The 23,467-nt window shown below is 44.6% G+C and overlaps 1 protein-coding gene across 11 annotated transcripts in view; it reads left to right on the top strand.

Moving 5' to 3' along the window:
- The window catches only part of SRGAP2 (SLIT-ROBO Rho GTPase activating protein 2), a 225,295-nt gene that overhangs the window by 88,299 nt on the left and 113,529 nt on the right, over positions 1 to 23,467 (top strand). For all 11 annotated transcript variants that reach the window (XM_036909772.2, XM_036909769.2, XM_036909771.2 and 8 more), the window contains exon 3: positions 545 to 737. In XM_036909772.2, coding sequence (XP_036765667.1) covers positions 545 to 737 — 193 coding nt within the window. The remainder of the gene's footprint in view (positions 1 to 544; positions 738 to 23,467) is intronic.

Below are 23,467 nucleotides of genomic sequence, written 5' to 3'. Positions count from 1 at the left end.
ACCCTACTTTGTGAAGATGCGGAAGAACATTTTGAAATGATGGGAGAAAGTATAAAAGAAGGGGCTTGGGCTCTAAAGCCAGTCTGTCCGGGTTGGAATCCCAACTCTGCCACTTATCAACTTGACTTCTTTCAGAGCCAGTTTCTCATCTTTAAAATGGGGATAAAAGTAGTACCTATGGAATAGGATGGCTGGGAGATAATTCCTTAGGTTCTCTGCCAGGAGGGAGCCCAAATTCTGGTACTGTGCCAGAAATGCAGTCAATTGCTCAATAAATGGTATTTCTGAGTATTATTATGTCTAGTGAGCAGTTTCTCTAAGTGATTCAGCAGAGTCCTGGTTCCAGCATTCTTCAGGGGTCTGAAAAGAGTTGGTGGAGTTTTTAGAGGTGCCTCGTGTCATGTAGCCAGTTTAGGCTTTAAGATTTTTTAAAAATTAGGTTTCCCAGAGGACAGGGAACAGCTAAATGGAAGGGGTACATGTTGGCGTGTAGTTTTTTTCCCCGGGATCTCTGTCTGACTGGCCTACCCCGTTTTTGTTGCAGAGATACGCGCTCAGCTCACAGAGCAGATGAAATGCCTGGACCAGCAGTGTGAGCTCCGCGTGCAGCTGTTGCAGGACCTCCAGGACTTCTTCCGCAAGAAGGCTGAGATCGAGATGGACTACTCCCGCAACCTGGAGAAGCTGGCCGAGCGCTTCCTGGCCAAGACGCGCAGCACCAAGGACCAGCAGTTCAAGTAGGCGCTCCGGCTGTTACTTTCACAGATCTCGGGACTGGGGTCTGGGGTGGAGGGAAGCGGGGTTTGGGTGTGCCACCTAGGTCCAGCGGGGTTCATGAAACAGGGAACCCAGGGACTTCAGAGCGGCTGAGGATCAAGAGCTCTCTCGGGGACATCTCCTTTTCCAGATCAGTCTTACACGCAGTTCAGGATCCTGGAGAGATCAGAATCAATGATGAACCTTGCAACTAATAACAGTAAACACTTTTATGGCTCTTCTGACGTGTGAAGCCTGGTTTTGAGGGCTTTATGTATACGTTAACTCCTTTAATCTCCGGAACATCTGTGTATGTTGGTTGTTGTGATGGCTCCAATTTACAGATGAGGAAACTGAGTCATAAAGAGGTTAAGCAACTTGCCCAAGGTCTCCCACATACACACACACACACACACACACCCCTAGTCAATAAAGAACAGTGCTGGAATTCAAACCCAGGCAGTCTGGCTCCAGACACTGTGTTCTTAACCATTTCACCAAACTGTGTGTAACCAGAAGAAATGAATGGTATTGTAGCCATATACCTAAATCACCCAAATGGTTGCTAGGCTCTATACCTTCCATATTTACAGTATTTCATACAACTGCACCCTTCACTCTGTTCTCACTGCCCTTGCCCTCATTTAGACCATCATCATCTTGTCTGAGTGATTGCCATACTTACTGCACCATCTATGGCAAAACTTCTCAACCCCAGCTGCTCATTAGAATTCCCTGGAAAACTTTTTAGAATGCTGAGATCTGGGCCCCACTCCAGCCCAGCTACCTAGGATTTCTGGGCACAGGGCTTGAGTTAGCAGTGTGATTTTGTGAACAGCACGCACTGAGGACCATGGTCTACAGCTTCTCCCCATTCCCATGTGCCTCACCCACTGTTACCAGATTTAGTCTTCCTGGAACACAGTGGGGGTCCTGGCAGTTTCCCCTGCAGTGGCTCCCCACTCTCTTTGTTCTTGATACCCAAGGTGTGGTTTCCCAATATCAGCACCACCTGGGTTATTAGAGGTGTAGACTGTCAGGTCCCACCGTCAGATCTACTGTGACAAGATCCTTCTACGTCTGGCCCTGACTACCTTTTCAACCTTATTTCTTGTTTTGCTCCCCTGTGTCTTAGCCAAACTGAACATTAATTCCAAAGGGCTTTGCTCATGCTCTTTTTGAGCCTACGTGCCCATTCTTTACATCTCTGCATGTCAAAGGCATACCCATGTTTTAAGACCCATCTCAGATGTAACCTGTTATGTTAAACTTTCCTGATTCTCCCTGAAGAAACAATGTTCTCCCTTTTCTGAATTCTTACCACATTTCACTTGTTCTTTTGTTTGGGCATTCAGCACTGTCTGCCTTATATTATCTTCCCTTCCTGGACTATGTGAACTTTTCTGATTCTGATTCTGACTGGTCTTTCAGTCTCCCACAGGGCCTAGGGGAATATGTGGTATGTAATAGATGCTCACTAAGTATTATTGAGTGAGTAAATGAATGAATGAATGAATTTAAGAATTAATGCCAAGTGTACCTTTTTTTCTCTATTTTCTATTTTTGCTCATTGCCCTAATAATTTGGGACACAAATTATCCTTTGCCAGCCAACCCTGAGGAGTACATATGATATTCACAATGTAAGCCAGAATGAGAATTTCCTCCAGATGTTTTGCTCTTAGTCTCTTAATTTTCCCAAGTCCTGTTCTCTTTATGATAAGCAATCTTGAGAGAATAAAATGTTAGTTTAGCATGTGAGAAATGAAGACTTGGGGGGAGGAATCATTTGCTTTAGAAAATGGATTCAAAGTTGGATTTATTCTGTAGGAAAGCTCCTCCTAAATTTAAAATTGCATGTGATTTTTAGTTATCATATTCTCAGCTTAAGGACGTATTTACTACAAATTAAGGTAGGGATGGACTAATCCCTAAGTAACCTGAATTGCTCCGATTAAGATCACATACAAAGAATAAGGAGTTTTCTCCAAGGCTGGAGGAATTGTTTTCCCTTCTGATAAAGCTTTTCCCCAAGCTTCATTTTTTCTCAAGCAACCAGTGAGTATTTATTAAGAGCCAGCTACGTCATCTGTATTGTGTGGATATAGGAAGATACAAGAGAAATTTATTGTGTGTATCCATAGGGAGACACAATATCCAACACAGTGCCTGGTTGAGGGAAAGAGATTTTTAATATAGGAAGCAATTAGAGGACAAAGCAATAAAGATCTCATTGAGAGATCATTGGTTTTATGTCAAATATAGGTGTGATAAGAGGCCAGAGGTAAATCGTCAGAGATAGATGAAGGATCTGGAATAGTCAAGAGAGTTTTCACAAAGCAAGTGGGACTTCGGTTAGGCTTTCAAGCTGGATTGTGTAGGAGGGAACAGCGTATGCAGCTGAGAGGAAGCAGGAGTGCTCGGTGGTGAGGGGGTGCAGGGACTGGTGAGGGATCCAGCGTCATTAAAAGGAAGGTTCTTAGACATTCATTCAACAGATATCCATGGCACATCCCTTGACCTCCTTCAGGCCAGACATTGTGCCTTGGGACGTAGCAGTGAACAAGCGCTGCCTCTTCCTTATGGCACAAGAAGGCAGAAGCGGCTTAAACAAGTCACACAGTTAGATGCCTTGAGGTAAGTGTTGTGGAACTAAAGTACAAGGTGCCCCAGAAGTTGAAAGAGGGGGACCTCTCCACTCCACTTGCTGTCACTTTACAGCTAGTGTACCTTAACAGCTTCCTGTCTGTTCTTATCCTGAGTGACGATGTGCTTATTCAACAAACCCCTTTTAAATACCTACTGGGGACTGTGCTCTGTGCCGATTCCTATGGAGACTAAGATAAGCTCCGGAATCTTGGCTAGCAGGAAAGAGAGACGTGTAAACAATATCATGTGAAAGGGGCCTTAGTGGAGGTATGAGCAAAATATTATGAGAACAGTAGAAAGATATTTTCAAGAGGAGTGGAAAGTAAGGTTAGATAAGTAGACAACCAATAATGGCTCTCAGACAAGCCGAGGAGTTCATATTTTATGCAGTAGTATTATTCCTGTGGGGTCTTGTGTGGAGAGAGATACATGAGGAAAGATATGGTAGAAGAATGAATTTTTATTCCAGAGAAAACCAAGATGGAGCTTGTGGAGGTAATCAGTACACAATATGATAGCGAAAAGGTATGGAGGGGAGGGTGCATTATATCTTCAAGAAGTATTTGGGACACTGAACAGGACTGGATGACTGACAGGTAAAGAACTGTAATGGTGACCCAGTGTGTGAAACCTGGTGACGTAGAAGAATTGTGGCATCTGTGGTAGAAGTGGGGCTGTGATGGAGACTCGTTTGGAATAGCGAACCTGCTTTGGACAGCCTCCCGCTTAGGGCAGCGGAGGCCTTCAGGCATCCAGGGGGAGATGTGCTACGGAGGGAAGAGGTAACTGGCAACAGATGGCAGAGCCTCCAGTATCAAGTGCATGTGGAAGATAAGAAAGCATGTGAACTCAGAGAAGAGGAAGCGAAGAGCCAAGGGCTAAAACCAGGATGCCAGGCGCAGGCACACCCAATGGAGGGAGCAATAAAAGTCACTGCTGGAAGTAAAAGTTTCCAGAAGTGGGGCTGGGGGTAGGGGAGGAAGGGAGATGGGGAGATTTTTTTTAAAGCAGTTAGAAGGATAGAAGGTAAGGTAGGATAGTGTTGTCTGATGGAACCAGAAGTCTTTCAAGTAGAAGATCTGTAAAAGTTAATCCCAGCAGTTTCTTATCGATAGTCTCCCATGTATAAGGTATTGTGAGAGATGCAAAGAGAGATGGAAAAATAAAAGCGCCCGAGCTAGGTATTGGTCCTATAAGCTTAATTCCATGGAGACAATGCAGACGTTGTAGGAGGAGGATAAGGTGATGGGGGAGGAAGCATTTTAGGCAGAGAGAACAGTGTCAATAAAGGCACAATGCTGGGAAAAACAAAGCTGGTGGATAACTACTCTGTTTTGCTGAAGAGCAGGGTTAGTAAATGCTGTAGTGAAATTAGCCTGGATAAGTTGGTAGGGACCGGGTTATAGTGGTCCATGAATGCTAGACAACAGGTTTGGGCTATATTCGGAAAGCCTGCAGGAGCCATTGATAGTTTTTGAGCAAGAACATAATTATTGGAAAGGTAACTATGGTAGCAATGCCTGCCTTCAGTTGGAGTGGAAAGACTGGAAGGAGGAGACGTGCTAAGGAGACATGGTGGTGGGTCTGAGGTTAATGTTCCTCAACTGAAGTAGTGTCCTTGGAAATAGAACAAATGGGCCAAGCGTGGGGGCAGGAGGCAATTGAAGTCTCAGGAACTGGGGCAGAGGAAGGGCTGTGGGTTTCTGGGGCCCTGGAATGGCAATTGTACTGTATTTTCATTCAGCGGATGAAGTGTAGCCTCGATTTTGCTGACTCTAGGGCTTGTCCCTAGAATAGTTCATTCTCTGCCCAGAGCATCTCAACGGGCACTCGTCACCTCCCCCGGAGCCGTAGCAGCTGCTGGCCCAGCAATGCCATGAATTTGTCTCCCTGGGCTGCCAGGGGAGCAGCTGCCAGCAGCAGCTCTGGACAGACGCCTCTCAGGGACGTGGAAACTATTCAACCTGGGATGGGGTGGGTTGGCCAGGACTGAAGTTGGTCCACATGGATTCATCCCGTCCTCTTCCAGGCCAGTTTCTCACCCCGGCCAGCTTTCAGCCTCTCACACTGGGTGGTTAGGTTGGGTACTTTGTTCTAGTTTTCAGTGCTTGCAGTTAGGGACAAACGCTGCTGATCTGCTTGCTTCCAGGCCCTTGGACAACTTCTTACCCCGGAAGCCATTACGCTGTGGCTTGGCTTCCTATTCTGTCTTGCTCTGCTTGTCTCTCGTCCTTCGAGCCCTGTGCTCAGTGCAAACACCCTCATTAAGGCCCACACAGCTCTGACTCCGTTGCAGAGCCTGACCCTGGCTTCCCATCATGCTCCTCTTCCCCAGCCCCCCAAGAAAGAGCGAGAGATGCTCCAGCTAGAACTTACCGCGGTTATTCCCTTCTGCCTTATTCTTCTTTGTTTAAGATAAGTAACATGGCTTCCTTATCCCTTTGAATCGTGGGAGGACACTGTTCATGTCTGAAATCCTCTCGGCCTGGTTTGATTGAGAGCAGAGGTAAAACTGAGGGTAGGAAGCATTCCTAGGGAAGATGTCCTTGCATTTTCTTTGGCCCTTGAAGAGTATAAATGTATTCCTATTTGCTGCTGAGCCTTTGATTGTCTCTTTTAAGTGGAATCTGTGTTAATATTGCCCAGCAGGACTCTAATTGATAATGCGTTGGCTGGTTTTTTTTACATAGATGTGCTGTAAATTACCTTTCAGTCACAGCTCACTTGGTTTTGATCTCCTACTTTTAATAGCTCAGTCCGTTCTTTTATTTTGAGGTAGTGGTTTTTCTCCTGTTGAGTTTTAGAGGAATACTCCTATGGTGCTATCCTGCTGTGCTCTTCGCAGAGACCTCTGCTGCTTTATAACCCGCTGCCGCCAACATCTTTTCTTTCTTCCAGCTCTTCCTTCTCCTCAACAACAATATTTGTTGAACATTTATAAGGCATTCTTCTAGACTCTTGGGCCAAAGCAGCAGCAGCAGTGGTGCTTTCCCACGTGAATTTGTAATCTAGTTTCGAAAAAAATGACACCTGAATATGATGATAAATCTTCAGCGTAAGCTAATACGCGGTGGGTACCAAGTGCGTGCCACAGAAGGGATGGGGCACAGTTGGTGCGGTCAGGAAACTTTCAGGGAGGAATAGGATTTGAACCAGACCTTGAAGAAAATGGATAGGATTTTGATAGATGAAGAGGGAGGGGGAAGATGTAAGCAGGAGGGGCAGACACAGCAGGAGGAAAGTACAAAGCACGTTTGGGATGCAGTGAGTAGACGGGTTTGGCTGGGTAGCAACTGTATACGGAGGAATTGGACAAAGGAAGAAAGAATCATATCAAGAGTCACGGACCTTGCCGCTTGCCGATGAGATTTGCCTGTATGTGGTAGCCTGGAAACCACTGAAGGTCTGAACAGCGAGTGTGCAAGCTGAGGGATGAACTCTGCTTAAGGAAGAGGAACCTTAACCTTAAGGTGGCAGCCTGCTGAATGACAAGAAACTTGAGATAGTGAAACCAGTTGCCACAGTTGATAATAAGGATCTAAATTAGGGTGGGATGGTAGGAATGAAAAGAATAGAAATTGACCCTTCAGTCCATTTAGCAAATATGTCTTGTGCTCTTACCATGTGCCAGACACATGCCAGGCAAGACAGATCCTGCCCCCCTGTGCTCCTGGAGCTTACAGTCTAGAGACAGATGGAAAACACCCGGCACAGGGAGACTCTGCAGGAATTGCTGACAGATGGGATCTGGGTTTCAGTCAGCTTGGAAGCACAAACCGAAGAGGGCTGGGAAGTTTCTTGTGGACTTGGGCGACTGGTAGATTGATGGTGTCTTTAATAGAAATACCAAAGTTAGGAGGAGTTGTTGTTGAAGGGCTGGAATATGAGAGATTTGGTTTTTGGATGTTAATTTTAAGATAGTGGAAAGATATTGAAGCTGAAATTTTCAGTTATTGACAGAAAATGAGCGGTGGTATTCAAGGCTGAAGTCTGGGTTGCTGGTAGAGATTCGGGCACATTCATAGAGGTGATGGTTGAGGCCATGGAAATGTTTGACTGCCAGTAGTAAGGTTTTAGGAGGAGAAAAGGGGGAAATCCTTTATATTGTGTGTGGTTCTCAGATTGCAGGGAGTGATTTAAAAGATACATTTATTTGTGCATTCGTTCAGTACACCTGGCACTGGGCTAGCTTCTGGGGATAAGAGAAAGATAGTATCTTATTCTTGCCAACATTAAATTAACAGTCTGTTGAGCAGGTACACATGGAATGTCAAACTGCTTACTTGGCTGGTTATAAGTTGTGTACTATTGGAAGGGATGCGAGGGAGCAGGACTGAAGTATCTCAAGAATCTGGTGGACGTTCAACCTGCAATACTCCTTTCAGTGGGAGGTTAGGTACACATTAATTAAAGAGGAATTCCTGTGGAGTCCATGTTCTTGGCCTTGGGCCTTGTATTTGAAAGGGCACAGTCTCTGCTGTTTTGTCACCTGTTGCCGATGGATTTCTCCTCTGGAGTTGAGTTCAAAGTTGTTCATCAGTCTTACAAGATAACACTGGGTTGAAAAGCAGTCAGTTGGCCATGGAGAATATTGTAGCTGTGATTGCAAATCAGAAAAGGGTGGAGGACTGTCAAGTTCCTCTTTGAGCATGGGGTGACTTCGAGGAGGGCAGTAGGAGGAAGCACGAAGCTGCCAGAAGGGAGAAGCCCTTGCTTCCTGGGGCCAGGGTGTCACTTATGCGTTTTGGACATATTTGAGAGTTGTTTGTTCCCTCGGGGAAGGTTTTGCTCAGATGTGGCATCTGGTGTTGAGCAGGGCTTCCCTTTGCTGTGGGGGAAGCTCACTTGGTAAGCTTTTCACTGGCCCAGTCTTGGTGGTGATTGGGTCCTTTGTGGAAGAGTCAGGAAGACCCCCACCCAGGGACAAAGCAGACAGAAGAGGCTCGAGAGGGTGGCCTGGGAGACCGACACCACAGAGTGGTGGCCAGTCTTCAACAGCGGAAGAATTCCTTTGAAAGCTTTTTGGGAGGCTTTATGACTTAGTGGAGACTTTTAATCCAGACAAATTTGGGTCTAAATCCTGTCTCCTTTACTTTACAGCTGTGTGACCTTGAGCAAGTCACTTACCCTTTTAGCTTCGGTTTTCTCACATATGAACTGTGGTGTCACACTGCTTGTAGAGTTGTCCTAACAATTAGATATAACATGTAAAGCACTAACCTAGTGCCTATAACTTAGTAGATGCTTAACAAATGGTAGCCAATGTATTGAACGCTGCCAAGGGAGTATATAGCACAAGTGGGAAGGTGCCAAGTTCTGGAACCAGATTTCCTGGGTTTGTAATCCTGGATTTTCTGCTTACAAGCTGTGTGACTTTAGCTGAAGATTCTCTGATGCCTCAGTTTCCTCATCTGTAAATTGAGAATTATAATAGTACCTACCTCGTGGAACTGTTATGCTGATTAAGTGAAACTGATATGTGTGAAGCCCTTAAGACAGTGAGTGCTTGGCACATAGTAAATGTAAACTGCAGCAGCTATTATTCTTACCCTTGGGAGTTGGAACTGAACATAGCTATATTAAGTAAAACGTGGCAGAGAAGATGCATTATTTATTCCTTGTGCAGAGTTAAGCATTTTTAAGCCTGGCCCTCTGTAATACCAAGTCAGTTTCCATCTTTCTCAGCGACCCCTGTGGGCTCTCATGAATGATGAACTCATCCTCCCTCCTGATTTTTATGATATGGCTGCACCAGGCAGGAAGTATGCAATTATGTGATTTTATATAATTGTATGTCCAGTTCCTATAAAAACTTAACAACTGTATGTCTTGTCCTATAGGATGTTATGTTCACAAGGTGTCCTGAACTGCCTTGAAGCAGATAACTAACCACAGCCTGTTAGATATAAGCTCATAATCACCAAGGGAGGGACGTTTGTCTTACAATCATCCTCTGATTTCCTTGTCCTCCCGGAGTCAGTAAGCAACACTAATTGTCAAGTTGTTGGGATTCTGTAAAGGTATAGTGCTGGTGTCCGTGGGTCCCAGCCACACCTGAGTGAACAAAAGCATGCCCGTCCTGTTCAGCTTCCTGCGGTGGCCTCTGTCAAGACCAGAGGCCAGTGCAGGACAGACCTCAGTCATGAGCAGAAGAATGTGGTTTACTGGGTCATTTGTGTCCTGAGGCCAAACAGCAGGTCACCAGCTTCTGCATACTATCATGCTTTTAGGGGTAGGGAGTGATAGAGGGCAGGTCGGGAGCAGAACTTGCTTTATGAGCATTTGGGAGGATGGTGGAGGCTACTGAGGCTCCTGGGTCTCCCAGGCTCACCGTTGGAATGTCAGCAGGTCACACTGCAGGCTTTCAGCTTGCTGGGACGGAGACACTGGTGATCATGTCCCTTAACAACAGTGCTGGGGAGCAGGAACGTTTAGCGTTCATTTGCATGGCTTTTGTAAGCCCCATCCTAATTCAGTAGTAGACCCACGAAGCAGTGTGTGGCAAGTTTGAAGGATTTTTAAATCTCAGGAATTCACAGCCAATTAAATGAGTTGACTTTGATCCAGTTCTCTTTTAAAGTCAAAAGCCATGCCATCTTTATGGGGAGCTGATTGCGTTAAGTGAGAGGGCTTACCAGGAAGAAGAAAAGACAGCCTGTGCTGTATGGACTTGCGTAATTGAAAAGGGGAAAATCAGACAGGCTGAGAGAGCGTGATAAGAACACATATGCTCATGGGCACATGCATCTAAAAATAGGACCCCATTTAAAGCAGGTTCCAGTAGTCACCAGAAAGGGAGGGAAGGTGGAGTACTCTGGAGGGACTCCTGCTCCACTCAGCTAGCGAAGGTGAGAGAGCACACGTATGTTCTCACTTCGATTTGGTCCCAAGTTGATTGAAGTAAAGACTTTAATATCTAATTCCTGCACTTCACTGAAGTATCCTGCTATGAGGAGAAACAAAATCACATGGGGAGGGCGCAATGTTAATGAAGGATTTAGAAAGAATGAGAAAAAAGTAGGATTTGGATTTTCCAGAGTTGAAAAAAGGGTCATTCTTCCCTCTACCTCCCGCCCTTATAGACCCCCTGCTGATCACAGGATTGCCGCTCCTCCGGTTTTAAATTCAGGAAGGGTCAGTGAGTACATCTCTGCTTCGTAACATTTTGGGTACAGCGGGTGAAAGAGCCAGGATTAGAAAATGAATCAAACAAACCAGGATTATTTTCAGTGGTAGGATGCTGAGCTGTGCTGGCCGATTTCTGCTTAAGCAATTGGGACAGGGCATCCTTGCATGAAATTCAGACATCCCTCCCCGGTAGCCTCCGTGTTAAAGCAGAGGTCGCACAAGTCTGGCAGCTCTCAGCCTGAACCCTTGTAAACAACAGATGTTCATAACTAAGTTCTAGGGGTTGGGTGGGGGTTTCTGTTGATGCTTGAAATTCTTTGAATTTACAGGCAGCATTTCAATGTTGTAGCAAAAAAAGGGAAGTTGTACAGGATTGATTCTGCAGCGGACAGGTGGGAGTGATGCCTCAGACAGCTCCTTTGGAAGAAAAAGTGCAGGCTGTTGAATGGACTCTGAACAGAGAGCAAGTGAACTTGGGAAGGCAGCACGGTGAAGAAGGGTTTGGCTTCTTAGGTGTACTGACTTTCTGCCCTCCTGCCTGCCTCCCTTTTTATGCATAGACTGTATTTGTCAGCCACCTCTTTGCTTTTGTTCCCTCTAGTCGAGAGTGGAAATGTGTGCCCTTCCCTACCTGAGTCCTGCACACACATGCATGCAGACACCAGGCAGGCAAGCCGCATAGTCTCTGCCATTAGCGCCCCCGGAAGCCATTCGGGTTCCGATAATACATGGATTAAATGGTATTGTTTGGGCTTTGTCTTGGATGCTAACCTTAGTCTTGCACACTCTCAATGTTGGTTTTGCCAAGACTCTGTTACATCATTCAGTGAGCGTGGGTGAAGGTAATGTGGCTTATAAAGCATTCAGGGCTGCCTCTTCTTCATCCCTACCCGACTCCCAGCCCCTAGTTTCCAGCCAAATGAGGAATGCTTAGGAAACCTGCTTTACAACATAGTTTGGGGAATCCACGTGGAAAAAATACATATAATACATCTTTAGTAAGCTCTCTTGGTATCAAAGAAGACTTTAGAAAGGTTTTCACCTTTAATCAAATGAAAAAAGCCATTTGTCAGGACTGGCCCTGTTTTTGAGCCACTCTAACCAGAAAGGATTGGCTCAAAAATCTTTGATAAGATCACTTAAAATTTGGGGGCAAAGAACATCCTTGTGCTATTATTTCTTCTAAAAAAAATAACAGGACTACTCCTGGTTCTTTTGTGTATTAGCATAGAGTAGAAAGTTTTGGTGAATGCCGGTTCTGGTATGTGAAGTTCACTGTTTCTTTTATTTAAAACTTATTCTGTACCAAGGGCCTCACTAAGAATTAAATATACAGAGAAGAATAAGCCACTATTCTGGCTCATGGAAGTTACCATTTAATGTGAAATATTTTGAAGTGTGTGTGTGAGTGTGTGTGTGTGTGTGTGTGTGTGTGTTCTGACAAGGTATAGAGTTCAAGGTTGCAGAACCAGAATTGTTGAGCGACCTTCTTAGTCAGCTGTATTATATGTGATTCGAAAGTCAGCACGGCTTCCTCTTCATCATCAACAATGACCAACAGGTTGTGGCAGGTGCTGGGCCCACTGTGTCATATGAAAGACAAGTTTTATATGAATAAAAGAAACACAAGGTAGCACATACTTACCATCCAAGGAAAGATGGGAGAAATGATTTCATTTTCCTCTACGGGCCACCGTATTCTTCTCTGCATCATAGCAGCAGGTACTGGCTGGTGGTTTGTCCTTTGACTGGTGATGTTAAGTTTCATCACTTGGTTACACCGGCGTCTGCCAGATTTCTCTACCATAAAGTTACTGTACTTTAAGTTTTGTAACTAATGCGTATGTTTTGGAGAGATACTCTGCGACCATGTAAATATCATGACATTCTTCAACCCTTACACCTGCTGGTTTTAGGATCTGTTGATGATTCTTTTTCGAATCAATTATTGTTATCATGGTTACCAAATGGTACTTTTTCCAGTGTCCACCATCCCTTCTACAATTATCCGTTGAGATTCTACTGTAAGGAAGAGCTTTACCATGTCCCCCATGTATTTGTCTGGTTGTTTCTTTATATCAATGCAGACTCATAGATTCTGAGGTTATTCAATAGGTTATAAACCTCTACCGTTTTTTATTTCAGTGTTCGCATTGTCCCAGATTGGTGAGTGGAGTCCCTTCAGGCTGGCTCCTGTGTCCTTTGGCATGTCCCCACCATTCTCTGAGTGCTTCCTTCCTTTCTGGCACACGAGGCCCCAGGCTCATCTTTTCCTTTCGTCGCTTTAGCTCTGGAGCCATTTCTTTAAAGAGCCCGGGTTCTGTTTAGTGGGGAATGGCATTTGGAACCCGTGGGCACTAGGTCTTACCTTTGTTCCTGGCGTCCCGGGGCTTGGAATCCCTCTCAGCAGAGGGAGGTAGTGAATAGGTGTATGTACGCACACAGACATGCACCCACATACTTTCATATCTCTTTCTCTGTCTATATGCTTATCCATAGTAAAGCCTTAGTTCACATGGCTATCTTCAGTTCCAACCCAGTACCACATGTTTTATCCTGTTTTCTCCCCTTTCCACTTTTGTAGCTCTGTTCTTTGAGCAGTGAAAAACCTGCTGTCCATTATCCATAATATATTTATGTAATTGCTTATTCCTCCTAGAGTGTGTATAAAGTAGTTTCAGAAGTGCTAACCCATGCCACGGAAAAAGAAGATTCCAATACTAGATTTCAATACTGTTCTTAGAGTTCTCTTTATTTTTAGCCTTGAGGGCCAAAACACAGAGTTCAAACGTTTGTGGCTAGTACCTTTTCCTCCAGCCCCTAGACCTTCAGTATGGTTATATTATTTGCTTGAAATACCATTTGGTTTGTTTATATCTGTTTGTGTTTAAGTTTTTCCCCTTCAGAGTTGGGTCTTGAATGACATTTTTCGCTGCCAAATCCTTTCTCTTGACTGGAGCTGGAGTGTTCTCAGGAGGAGAGACCTGCTTACCCACAGATTGAGTCAAGGCATTATTGGGAGTCAGTGAGGCGGCCACAGGCCAGCCAAGAGCGTACACCAAGGACCGTCCTGTGGACCTTCCCCTCAATCCCTGGGCGTGCTGCCACTGTTGTGGATTGAGGTCCTTGCCACTTTGCTAAGCATACTTCTCTCACATTCTCCCTGCCATTCTCCACCATCACTTGCATTTAGGGAACCAAGAATCTAGTTTCCACCACAGTTCTCCGTTATGATTACGAAGACGGTTTACCTCCGTTGAGATAATATGCTTGATGCAGCGCCTGTGAGTGATCTTGCTCTGGCTCCTCCGACGTGAAGCCTTAGAGCACTGCTCACTGGCACCCAGACTTGCAGGGTTTTCGGCCTGTTGCTGGACTGTTCCCACTCCCTGTTCTGAGGCCGCCCTGCTGCTGCTTCTCCTCCCTGGCCTTGTTCACTCACATGTTCGGCCCCTCGCTGAGCTCCTGTGCATCGATGCTGACCTGGCTGTTTTCCCCTCTCTGTCTGGGGATGGCTTCCAGATTCCCCTTCCTCTGCCCCATGTAACCTTCTTTCTCCATTTCCCACACACTCATTTCGTTTCTCTCCTTCCTCCACATACACGGAACATGGTCAGTGCTGCTGATTCCAGCGGTCCTCAATCTTGCCTACAGCTTAAGTTCAAAAACAGATGGACCCAAAGCATCGCAAATACTGTGCCAGTTTCCGCCCATGAAAACAAATCACTGAAAAGCGGCAGGACATTTTAGGGTAGTTTTGAGGTTTGATTCTCCGTCTCCTCGGTGCTCCTCCCTGTGCTGTGTCTCCATGCCTCCCTCCCCTCTCCACATGAGACCTTGTCACTTTTCCGTCTTTTCTTTGTATGCCTCATTTGTCAAAGGCTGGTTTCTAAAGCCTTTGCCCCCAGTTTTACCCTGTCTAGGGGCAGATGGGTTTAACCATCAGGGTGAGACTGTGTTGATAATCCAGGGGGGGTTGTTACTCTTTTTTTTTAACTGGGCTCTTTTTGAACCTTCCCTCAAGGGCTAAGGAATTTCTGTTCTTTCAGTCATACAGAGAAGGTGAGGCTGGGGTCTGCATGTGATGTACTCTTATATTTTCTACTTGGTGTTAGTTATTCTGTTCCACATTTTTCTTTTTCATTTATTGAGACATGCTAGGTGGTGACCTGCAGAATTGATTTTTCTTTTCAACCCTACCAGTGGGTTGAATCCCATAGTTTGGAAAATATTGCTTTAAGAATATTGGTTCTTAAAATTCTGGTGTGCATAACATTACCTGGGGTGTGTGTTTGAAACGGAGACTCCTGAGCAGAATTCTACCCCTAGGGAGTCAAGAGTGTCTGGCAGAGGCCCCCAGGAATCCACCTTTTAAACACACTCCTCAGGTGATTCCCATGCAAGGTGATTTCGGGCCTTGCAGACTCACCCTTGGAGAAACGATTCTCTTACAGACTTAGGAGCCCGGCTGTGCAAGGCTCCAGATCACATACTTACTTAGAGAATGGTAGATACTAGTGGGTGTCCTTTGAGTCCAGACTGAGTTTCTTTCCATTCCAGGTGATCCCAATCTCCCATGCTCACTCCTGGGACTTGATATCCCTTGATAGTCCTCTTTTTCTAATATCTATTGCAGTCTTCGTGGAAGTAGACAAGGAGTTAACTAAGGCCACAGACCAGAGAGTGAGGGAAGCAAGGGTCATTTTACAGAGTGGCTGGGGTGTGGCTCCGCCCGCCAGTAGGTGCCCAGAGCCAGTCCCAGATTAGAATGGGATGGGATTCAAAACTGCTTTTCCTCTTCACTTGCCCTGCATGTGTAGCCACGTGCACTGTGTCCACATGCTTTCCGGCGCTGTAGGCACCAGTGGTTTCATTCCCTCTGGGTTCCCGATGCTTGGTATCCCTGTTATGTGCTGTCTTAGAATAGCTCTGGGCTCTGGGGCTTGGGCAGCTGAGCATAGTCCATTAACTCTTTCAGCACCAGGGCTTTACTGATGGCAGGGCTTTCCAGCTGAAATAGAGCAACAACCTCAGTGAAATAAGAAAATGATTGCTGGTCTAGAGACCTGGTTCTTGCCTGGCTCTGCCACTGTATGACCTCAGACTCAAGTTTTCTGAACCAAGCCTCAATTTCTTTACTTAGAAAATGACAAAAGACTCTAGACTATCTTGAAACACCCCCTTTAGCTCTGAAATTCCATGATTCTATTTTTTGCACCCTTTGGCTTTTTTCTCTTTGCACTTTAAAAGTCTTTCCTTTAAAGCCTCTCCTGGTTTGGATATAGGAGATTCACTGAGTTGGGGAACTGCCAGATAAGTTTATGGCAACCATATGTGTTCCTGTTTAGTGTACTGATGAAGTACAAAATTTATAAAGCCAAGTTCATTGCAACTTGGGCAATAAGGCCTGGGAATTTGGGGACATGTTTGTCTTTTCAGACATGCATGACTCTAGCTACTTTGTTTTATGGATATAAATGCATTGTGTGGACTGGCAAGTAATGAGAATAGTTAAAACCATAATAACAAATGATGACAATACTGATCTGTAGGTGTAGGATGCTTTAGTGTTTATGAAGTTTTTTATGGATATCACCTTGTTTGACTTGATCGTCCTGATATCCGTGTGAGTTAGGTAGGGCAGGTCTGCGGTCCCCATTTATTTTTTTAAGAAGATGAAGAAATGTTAAGGCCCAAAGTTACCCAAGGTTCCCCGGCTAATAAGTGGTAAAGCTAAGCCTGGGCTCTAGGTCATAAGCGTATTTCAGGGTGCTTTCCACAGAGTACCACCTTACAGAGACAGGGTATCAGTGTTCATTCAGATTCCTTACAGACCTGTAGAACGCAGTAACCTACTAACCTGGAAACTGACCAGGGCACCTCTCCGCCCAACCCTTTAAAATTCAGCCAACAAAGTCGGCGTAGTTAATAATATTTAGGGTATACACAAGCCAGCGGAGGTATTCAGCCATTCAGCAGCCACCTGGACACAGGCTGTAGTAGTTGTTCAGGCAAGATTTGTGCAGACTACAGGTATTAACCATTCATTACATGAATAGCCTTACTGTGCTCAACACTTACAGGATTCCTGTGGCCGTGCCGTCTGTCGAACGTTGATGCTCAACGACACACCCAATCTTGGTGATAGATCTTCATTGAATATTCCAAAATATACCCTGCCCTCAAGAGACTTCCTTATAATAAGGCAAGATAAATATCAAAATAACATATGAGAACTGGTAATGATGCGTACAGCTGATCTGGTGACTATTTAGACCTCGTTCGGTCGAGCTCTATATTTCCACAGCATCAAGTCCTACTACTTTATTCCTCCTCCCTCACTGTTATCATAAGCCAGTAAGGGAACCCATTTATTCCATTAACAGGCATTCAGGAGGGGGGAGGCCTGAATCTTAGGGATACCCTTTCTTCCCTGCTGGCTTGCTGGCACTTGGCATGCTTAAATACCATTTGCCAGGCGGGAGGAGTTGCTGACTGTAGACCAAGCTTCTCTGCCTATGCCTGGTGCCAGGGACATGCCTGCTCCCGAGGTAGTGCTTACAGCTTTGAAAATAAGTGTGTGGATTTCTGATTGAGGTTATTCCAGTTGGGCTCCGATAGGTATTTATTTCTCTAGGATGAACTAGCAGGGGCGAGCCAGGCTGTCTGTCTCAGTCATCTCCCAATATTTCATTTGTTGAAAAAAATCTGCTAACACATATGTATGTATTTTTTTCTGTGTGTGTTTGTCATGTTCTGTAATTACTTCTCAGGTTTCTGGTGACATCTTAATTAACTAGAGAAGAAAAAACTGAAGATGTAATTGTAGAGTTGTTCACAGGTTATTCTGTGGAATATGTGGATCCAACTGTTAACGTAGATGGTTATAAAGTCTTTTTAAACTGAGAAACATACATTACTTTTTTGTTCCTCATTCGTCAACCATGCCTTGGTTACGTCTTTTATTCTTGCTATGATGTTTTATAATTAGTGAATTCATCACTCAGACCTTTCTATATGATCACAGCCTATTTTGGAAGTCTTTCAGGGGGACCTTTAATACATGAATTAATTTCTAGGCCCTGAGGTCTATGGATCATACTGGAGTGGAATGCATAGTGTTTATTCTCCAGTGTTTAGATTGTACCCAGAGTACACAAGGAGGGTGTTAGTAGCCTCTTTGTTTGTACATCCCTGTAGTTCTGAGTATGCTAATGGCAAGACATGGTGTGTAAACGAAGGGAAGTCCCCAGGTCTGCAGAAGCCATAGAGAGGACTATGGGTAGACAGATCTTCTAAGCCAGTCAGATCAGGATTCTGCAATGGTTTGTCCAAGCCAGTGTACACACAAGTCAAGACCAGGATAAGATGTGGGTTGTGGCTGATGCGCAGTCTAGGAGCAGTAAAGCCATGTTTTGGATCCAGGAGGTCTGGGAACATGGGAGAAACAGGTTGAAAACAAGAATATTGCTTCCTTTATCCCTAATGTCCAGAATAGTGGCTGGCACATAGTAGGTGCCCAATCACTATTTGTTGAATGAATGAATGAATGAATAAGAAGACTTCAGACATCAGAGACCCAGGGAAGGAGCCTGGAAAAAAAGAAGTCAAGAAATCTGGGTGGCAGACATTCAAACCTGGGGTCAACCCCATCACCACCACCGTGTCTGGTCTCCTGGGGTCCCCAGAGCTGTGTTGGTTGATTCAAAGAATCTCCAGCCTCCTCTCCCACTCTGTGAACATGGAGTGGGATGGGGGTGGATGAAGGGAAGACAAAGTCTCTCACCTGACATAAATTAATGGAGACATTTTTCAGTTAGGGTCAGGAATGGCTCAGATTTGGGAGCCACACCCAGGTCTCTGACCTGACCCAGAGGAACCTTGGTCCTATGATCTTTCAGGAAATAGTTATTAAGATGTCAGACATGGTGCTAGTCCAGTACTTGACTTCAAAGCAGATTCCTAAACTCCCAGCTCCTGGACATGCCATTATCCCAAGGGTGTGGCTGAGCTCCTTGGAACTAATCCAGAGCCACAAGAATTCCATTTCCATATAGCTCTTCCTCAAAACCTGATTATAGGGGACAATTTAGACTATTTTGAGTAAGATGGGTATACCACTTGAATCCTTTCTAATCATCTGTCTGCTGAAGATAATTTGTGGTATTAACTTGTCCCTGAAAATTCGAAAGCTCGTTTCTCCATACATGGTATATACATTTTTGCTTTTAGCCCTGTGCTCTTTCTGTGTCTGAGCTTTCCTACTATGATCTCATTGTTGGCAAGGCTGAGGCTGGAGCTGTGATAAGCCCCGAGAAGTGTGCCTGCCCCCTCCTTGCCTGCCTGCCTGTTTGCCCTCCTGTCTTTGGAAAATGCCTCCAGCCTGCCACTGCACCTCTGGATCCTACAACCAGGAGCCACCATCACAGGCAGAATCCTTTTCAAGTCGGTTCCCACCTGGGTGATTTTCCCCCCTTCCTTCTTTTAGCACCTTCCCCGGCAAATCCCATCCATCCTCTGGCTTATCTGGGTCAGCAAGGGTCTGATTTTATGCACGGCACTTTCAAACGATAAATCCGCTCCAGCTTTGCCTCTCTCTATCCTGCTGTCTGCTTCTGTCAGCATCAGCAAAAGCATAAAAGAGAAAATAAGCCAGAAAGGCTAATAACACTCATCTGAATAAAATAATCTTTTTGGTTGCCTCAGTTCATTTCATTTTAATCAAGGTGCCAGGAGGGAATTTAGGTTAAAAACCCAGTCTTCCCTCCATCACTAGTTCCCTGTCCAGCCATCACTAAATGATCCCGTTTATTAAGCATGCACCTTTAAAAAAAAAAAAAATCTTCCTCATAGTTGGGTGCTCAATAACATATATTGAATGGTATATTTAACTCATTTTGGGTTTGCCTGTCATCACATATATGTCTATTTTTAAAAGTGAGAAATGGTTTCTTAGACGTATCGATAATGATCCACACAGACTGGCAGGTCGGATAGGATCGAGCAAGGCGGGGGCTCAGCGGAAGCTGCTGAAGCATCTGGGGCTCCGGGGATCGGGGCTCCCTTGGCTTCCTGCCATGTGCGTCAGCGCCCAGTTCCCGGGGTGGAAGGCAGGACGGATCGCTCCCCCTTGCCCCTTAGGGAAGGACAGCGGAAGAGTCAATTCCGCTCTTCCTTTGGTACCTCCCTCTCGTCTTCCCAGAGACTTCCAGCCGCTCGGTGAACTGCCCGCTGCTGCTGTGTATCCCGACCACGGCCTGCCCAGGTTCTGTGCGTTTTCAGCAGGCCGCGATCTTGGCCCAGGCCCAGGTCCAGGTGAGGAGCAGTTGGCAATTGATGAAAAGTCAAGTCCTAGTTTGTTTGGAAATACAAATAATAACATTTCTTCACATTTGTATAGTGCTTTACTGTTGCTGTGGTTTGGGTCTTTTGCATCCACATCTCATTTAAGCCACACAACAGCCCCGTGGAGTGGGCAAGACTGTTGAGCCAAAAGGAAAGGTACCTTAGCGTAGAGCAATGCAGGAGCTCGGCCCTCCAGCAACGCCAAGCTTGTGGCACGTGCTCCGTCTGCAGAGCCATGAATGTAGCCATTATTAATTAATGACACCTTAGGCCAGGAACGCTTCCAGGATTTTACAGTCGTGCTTTGAAGACCTTTAGGGAGCTGGGTCCATTTCATGGGTGAGACAGATAAAACTGAACACAGTTTTTTTATGGAAAAAAAAAAAGAATGTGTAATACAGAGGCCAACTGGGACCCTTATGAAATCAGTTCTTCACCTAGATATTTTAGAGAAATCCCTTTGAACGTTTGTTGCTAAGCTCGTTGTCCATAAATCGTCTGAGCTGAAGGAGAAAAACTGGGCTAGTGTAGTTTTGATTCAGCTAATGATTCAGCTGTGTAGGCTTATCTTTTAGTGCATTTATAATGCTAGGCTCCTCTGTGGATGCAGAACCGGCTTGGGACATTCTGGGCCTCCCTTCTTTTGACTCCAGAGGCATTTTCTTTCTAGTACCATGTTATGTTTTCTTGATCATCCTCCTGAAGAAATTTTTAAGTAAGAAAAATACTTCTGGATATTTTGTCCGCTTTTTAGGGATTAGTGTTGGAGGGAGGTTTGCAACTGTTCAGTACATTCCTAAGGGATGCAGACCCTTTTCTTTAAATGCCCAAGTATTACACAACCTAAGGCTCTGGGGGCCGGGAAAGTAAAGAAACTACAAACAAATGATAAATGGAACAGATATAAAGACAAATTTCAATCTCCTGACCAAACCAAGTTCCTTTGGCTCTAGTGGCCCCAAATAAAATAAGGCTGCATAGCTGCTGAAGCAGGAAACCACTCTAGCAGAACCTTAATATGCAACCTATGAAATCACGTCTCGTTGGCTTGCTTGTTTTTCAGCTTGAAGTGTGTTTCATCTTTGTTTGTGTTGGCTGGGAAAATTGTCTCTATGGTGTATTTGTGTTCCCCTCCTACCTCATGCCCTTCACCTCTCTTGCCCCACAACTACCCCAAAATAAATAAAGGAATGAATTAAAATACCGCAGCTGAAAGGGGACGACTATGTCTGAGAAAGCGTACAAACTCAAAAGAGCCAGAAATACTGTATGGAAAGCTGCAATTATGGTAAAAAAGAGTGGGAACCCCTGGAAGAAAAGACAACAGAGTCTAACACCTAAAAAAAATTATTTTTATTAAGGTATTATTGATATACACTCTTATGAAGGTTTCACCTGAAAAAGAAATGTGGTTACTACATTCACCCATATTGAGTCCCCACCCATACCCCAATGCAGTCACTGTCCATCAGTGCAGCAAGATGCCACAGAGTCACTATTTGCCTTCTGTGTGCTACACTCTTTTCCCCATGATCCCCCACACCATGTAACACTGTTTTTTTTTAAGCTATAGACTCTTGTTTTAAAAAATAAAAATCTTGCACAGAACCCCCATATATGCAACAGATCAAAGTGGTGTTTAATTGCTGTGAATCTACTTTTAGAGGGCAAATTTGTAGAGTACTTATTACAGAGTCAGCCAGTCAGGACAGTGGGGCTGTGTTTATGAACCCCAAATATTGAAATCAAGATTATGAATAGACTTGCAGTTTCCTATCAGTTTCAGCATCCTAGTTCTGGTTTGGATTGCTCAATATCAAGAAAATCCTGATTGACACAGATACATTGTTATAATCTTGGTTTACATACTTGAAAAAGGAGAATATTTTTGTTTTGAAGCTGAATCACTGACATTACCTAGCAGCTATTCCCACCCCCCCTTCATAAATATTAATTGGATAAGCCCCCAAATGTATAATTAGCATTACAACAATTGGTAATGAGATGGGTGATACTGAGCATGCTCTTTCTCACTACCCACCCATGGCCTGCCACAAAGCCAGCATAGGTCCCTGAGCCTTCTGCAGCATGTCATTGAACTTGGCCTCTGCGTGTCAAGTCATGTGCTCATCTGCACAGCCTTTCCCAAGGAGGCACACGGGCTTGAATTAAAAACCAAACCTGTGCAGAGCAACATCCATTCTAACCACTTTTTCAGAAGTAAGGATTCATGCATTGATTCTTTATCCCAAAGCTTGCCTACAACATGCATTTATCCCAAAGCTTTCATATGGCGAAGCTCACCTAGCAGCCCGGGGACATCGTAGTGGTGTTTACTGCAGGGAACCTGTGTTTGGGGTCCCTTGTGTGTTTAAATGGGGGTTGCTCATTTGACTGGATGTGTTAACAGTTGTTTGAAGTTGAAATGTGATTCTCTGTAATTTCAGAGTTTCACACTTTTAAAGGTCCTTCTCACTGAACTCAATAGTAGGTGTCCCACTATATGCTCTAGGGGTGGAAATAAATACGCGTGGTAAAAGTCTACTTGTAGCACCTTAGAACTTCTTAATAAATAGACATTTGTTCATGTTAAGTGATAAGGCATTTTATTTTAAAAGAAGCCCCTGTCTGCCCATCCTTTTTTTCTTAACTCATCTTTGCTTATTGATCCTTTCTTCACAAGGTCCTCTGGGGGCTTTTTGGCTCTGCGTCCTTTTCCATGGTAGTACGTTGGTTTTGCCCCCCCTGCCTCCACTTGTGTCGGTGCTGTACATTTGGGAGCTGGCTGGCTGGTTGGTTGTACTTCCACTGTTCTGTTTTATCACGGGGCTTTCTTTCTTTGTCTCCTACACTGCACTGTAACATCAGCACTATTATGCCCACTAAGGCCCCTCATACTGTATTTTGTTAATTTAAGATACAAATGTTTATATGTTTGTGACATTGAATTGTAAAAGTCATTTTTAGTGTGTATAAAGCACTACAGGAAAAGATTAGAAACCACCAAGCTATGTTCACCGATAAGAAGTGGATGGAAACCAGATGTAAAGCTAAGATTCTGGGAGAGCTGCCCTTTTACAGAGCAAATGTTATTGCCTGATATATTCTGTACTTACTGAGGACATGGATATCTTGCCACCCAACAAAAATGTAAATTACATTATTTAGGAGCTTGTAACTGAACTGATTTGGAATCAGTTTCAAAGTTTTCTTGCAATGGAAACGTCAAATGTTGCTGAATGTTATTTGCTCAAATCTCTCACTTTTTGATTTTTGGATTATTTCCTAGTCACGTTTTTTGACCCCCAGATGCTACACATTTTGAAAGGAGTACATTAATTACATGTATATATCTCTCTCAGCTACTATGTGTTTTTTATTTTCATAGAAATCTTTTAATTTTCCTAGTAAGGTAAGTGAACATAATGGTACCTCAGTGGCAGGCACACCATGTGAGGGATTTTGACCACAGAAGTGTGATGCCTGGGGCACAGGTGAGGGTGGGGGACAGGTGTAGAACAGCTTCAGTTTGGCCTCTAATATTCATTGGTTTGATGCAACTTCTTGCTGCTTGTTGGATAGATGTTTGA

Source organism: Manis pentadactyla, chromosome 9 (genome assembly GCF_030020395.1).
Source record: "Manis pentadactyla isolate mManPen7 chromosome 9, mManPen7.hap1, whole genome shotgun sequence".
In the NCBI taxonomy this organism is placed as follows: Eukaryota; Metazoa; Chordata; class Mammalia; order Pholidota; family Manidae; genus Manis; species Manis pentadactyla.
This window is presented reverse-complemented; position numbering and strand designations above follow the sequence as displayed.